At 35.1% G+C, this 3,872-nt stretch overlaps 1 protein-coding gene across 1 annotated transcript in view; it reads left to right on the top strand.

Moving 5' to 3' along the window:
* The window catches only part of LOC111087593 (homeobox protein HMX2-like), a 26,258-nt gene that overhangs the window by 19,703 nt on the left and 2,683 nt on the right, over window positions 1–3,872 (top strand). Inside the window, exon 3 of the mRNA XM_022394761.1 lies at window positions 1,337–1,440. Coding sequence (XP_022250469.1) covers window positions 1,337–1,440 — 104 coding nt within the window. The remainder of the gene's footprint in view (window positions 1–1,336; window positions 1,441–3,872) is intronic.

Consider the following 3,872-nt stretch of genomic DNA (forward strand, 5'->3'; position numbering starts at 1 on the left):
AAATACTGTATATATTATTAGAGTGGTTTTAGTTAGTTTACTTATTAGTTATGGCCAAAATAAATATTTTATTTATAATCGGAGATCATTTTAATTAATTAGGTTAGTAGTGATGGCGTAGATAAATACTATATATATTATGAGAGGTAATTTTAGTTAATTTCTTATTAGCTGAAGCCAAGATAAACATGCATTATCAGAGATCGTTTTGGTTAATTTACGTATTAACCAAGGCCAAGATAAACATGCATTATCAGAGATCGTTTTAGTTCATTTACGTATTAACCAAGGCCAAGATAAGTACTAATTTTAGTAAATTTATTTACATATTAGTTAAGGATAATATAAACATTTTATGTTTTCTGGGAAATTTTTAATTAGATCACTTTTTTTCATACCTAAGACCAATATAGCTATCATGTATTATCTAGGAGAAGAGAGTGGTACAAGAGTTGTTGGTGGGTGCTGTTGACTAACTGCTTTCCTTGCCCGAAAATGCATTCCCGCCCCCATTTTCGATACCCGTGGTGGGAAGAGCACAGATAGTCCATTGTGTAGCTTTGTGCCTAACTTCAAAACAAACAAACAATGCCCGAAAATTCTGAAACAAAAAAGAAATGTTATCCTGCCATTTTATTTAATTTACTTATTAGCTTAAAGCAAGATAAATATTTTAGTATTTTAGCTAGGGCTACAAGAATAATGAATACATTTTAAAATATTAGCTAACTACAAAAAGAATGTTATTGAAATTTCATTTCTCACTTTATATACGTTTCACGCTAACAGATATGAAAATACTAAAAATACTTGAACATTTTGAAATCAGTAAAATCAGTGGTTAGAACTTTCCGGGTTGCGGCTCAAGACTCGCGTCCTGCTGACCACGCTTCGTATTTTCAGCGATAATGACATTCCTGCTATTAGATAACAAGTAAATTAGCGATAACTAAGTCCACGTGACGCATGATTGTGTCATTGTGTCTAATTATTAATAAAAGTCAATTTTTACAATTTACTTATTATTATTATTATTATTTTACCTTGAAATGCGACTTCGACTTTCAGCACAATTTTTTACAGGCTTTAAAACGTAAACTAATTTTAACCTGTATTAAAGTATGCTAAACATAATGTTTCAACCTATTAACTGATTATTTATAGATTTTATAGAAAGCAACATTCGTAACAAAATGTTTAGATTTTAATGAGGTTCGTTTCATTTGTGTATAACTATATCAAATTTTTGATTCATGAATTTTGAAATTTGTTCTGTAAATTTACGTTTTTGTTTTTGGTACAGAGAGTTTTCAGAATAGTTTATCTTTATTTCCAGCCCCGAAGCCGACGGGACGACGACCGAGAAAGCCGGGAGTAGAGAGGAAACCCCGGCAAGCCTACAGTGCCAAACAGTTGGAAAGACTGGAGTCAGAGTTCAAGGTGATGTATCTTTACGCGATCATTTTAACACTATTAAACTGTCATAAAAATTATCAAATAAATCGCGTAACCTATCCGATTATAAAATACAGTTGAAATTCCATTGTTGACTGCTTTAAACATTGTCGTATTGAATCAGTTTTTGTGACGTGTCTACAATTTCACCTGATACGAAAACTAAAACCATTTTCTGGTTAAGGTTCTTACTTAACAGGACAGTGAACAGACTGGTTTTTGTATGGAACTAAAATTAACTGGAATCGTTCCATTACACTTCAACCGGAGTTTTGTTTCTAGTAGTAAAATGGCCCGGCATGGCCAGGTGGTTAGGACGCTCGACTCGCAATCTGCGGTTCGCATCCCCATCCCACCAAACATGCTCGCCCTTTCAGCCGTGGGGGCGTTATAATGTAACGGTCAATCCCACTATTCGTTGGTAAAAGAGTAGTCCAAGAGTTGGCGGTGGGTGGTGATGACTAGCTGCCTTCCCTCTGTTCTTACACTGTTGAATTAGGGACGGCTAGCGCAGATAGCCCTTGTGTAGCTTTGCGCGAAATTCAAAAACAAACAAATTAGTAGTAAAATACTAAACGCACCTTAAAATGTTTATACATTCCGATTAAGTAGTTGGAATGTGGTGACGAGAGAGCCCTGTTTTCTCTCATACACGGAGAAGCATAATTAAACTACAGTATATATATATACATATATCCTTTTCAGTTACATTGGCTCCATTCGGGTGTTTCAAAACCCATTTCCCTCGTCCTGATAACTACCGACGGGAAACTGATAGTCACAATGTAATGTATCTAGATGTGTGCAGACCAACTTTACCATACAGAAGTCGTGTGGTGTGTTTTGATGATGTACGTGATACATGTGCAAAGGTGTAGGAGACAAATTCAAAGTGGGGTAGGGGCAAGGTTTATTTGACTGAGCGAAGCGAGGAAATGTACGACACAGGCGCATCCATTACGGTCGGGGTCCAGGGCTTTCCTTAGGGCCCTGGAAGCTTTCGGGTTCTGGATTAAATGTTATGCATTCTCCTGCTTTTCTTGAGAGTAATTTTCCTAATGTTGATGCATTTGAACGGGGACAGATTGAAAAGTGTCCCCACCCCCCGCTTCCTACGCCAATGACGCCATCGTCTGAACAGTGGAAGTGACTTTTTGAAACACCCTCTATGTACTTAAAACATACACACTACACTTATTTAACATTCTTCCTGGAGAAGTCGGCTCTATTGGATTTAGTGTTAGTATCATGGTAGTAAATATTTTTAATTTTTCACTCTTTTAAAAATATCAAGCTGCTTTATTTTGTAGGAAATGGTTTAGTTTGTATTGGGATCAGAGTAATTAAGTCACAATTGGACACAAGTGGAACTAGTATCATAAAATATTACCTGCCTTGTGTAAGAGAAAAGTAGTACCATCTATTGGCGTTGTTTACATTGGGATCAAAGTACCTACATCACAATTGGACACAATTGGAGCCAGTATCATAAAATATTACCTGCCTTTTGTAAGAGAAAAGTAGTACCATTTATTGGCGTTGTTTACATTGGGATCAAAATACCTACATCACAATTGGACACAAGTGGAGCCAGTATCATAAAATATTACCTGCCTTTTGTAAGAGAAGAGTAGTACCATTTATTGGCTGTTCTTATAAATGCTAGTAGTATTACAAAATTGTTTTTTGTTTATTTCATCATAGAAAATTTGTGATTGAAAAAGTTATATCTCTTCCATATCTCATATAGTTTAGTGTAATATAAGCTTCTTTCAATGGGTTTTCTCTTGTCGTGTGAATTAATGTGCTTGAGGTGTTGTTTTTTTAAATGTTTAACTTATTGAATACACCAGTCAGTTTACCTTTAAAACAAAAACTCATACTTCGGGTTTTAATATAGTGAATTGTATTAATAATTATGTTTGACACGTAAAATGTTATTTATGTAGAAGTAATATTTTTAGCTTTATTTTCGAATGTAAATTGTATATTACTTACTGTACATCTTGGTGTATGTCTGAGCGTTAGTCTGAGTCCCGTTTGAAAAGTTGCGCATGCAGACAAAACTCAACATTCACTTTTGAAATGATGAGAGAACCGACATGAATGATGTCAAGAAGATAAGATAACAATAGTACAGGAGGGAAGAAGAGGTCTATTAGAACCTGACCCTCCCAGGTCGCAAAAGACCTAAATTCCGATGATTGATCCAGCAATAATGTTGATGCCAAATTTTATTTCGCAAGCAGGATATTCTACACAGGAATTAATAACAATATCATTCACATTTCAAAATGTGACGTAACTTAAATAATAAAAATGTTATTGTTGAGCGGCTCTTAGCCTGATTGAAATGCTCGACAATTTCTTTTCGCGATGGGCGGTATAAGTAGCTCAGAGCTTTGGCTCTAAGTGAA

This window comes from Limulus polyphemus, unplaced genomic scaffold (genome assembly GCF_000517525.1).
Source record: "Limulus polyphemus unplaced genomic scaffold, Limulus_polyphemus-2.1.2 Scaffold2346, whole genome shotgun sequence".
NCBI lineage: Eukaryota > Metazoa > Arthropoda > Merostomata > Xiphosura > Limulidae > Limulus > Limulus polyphemus.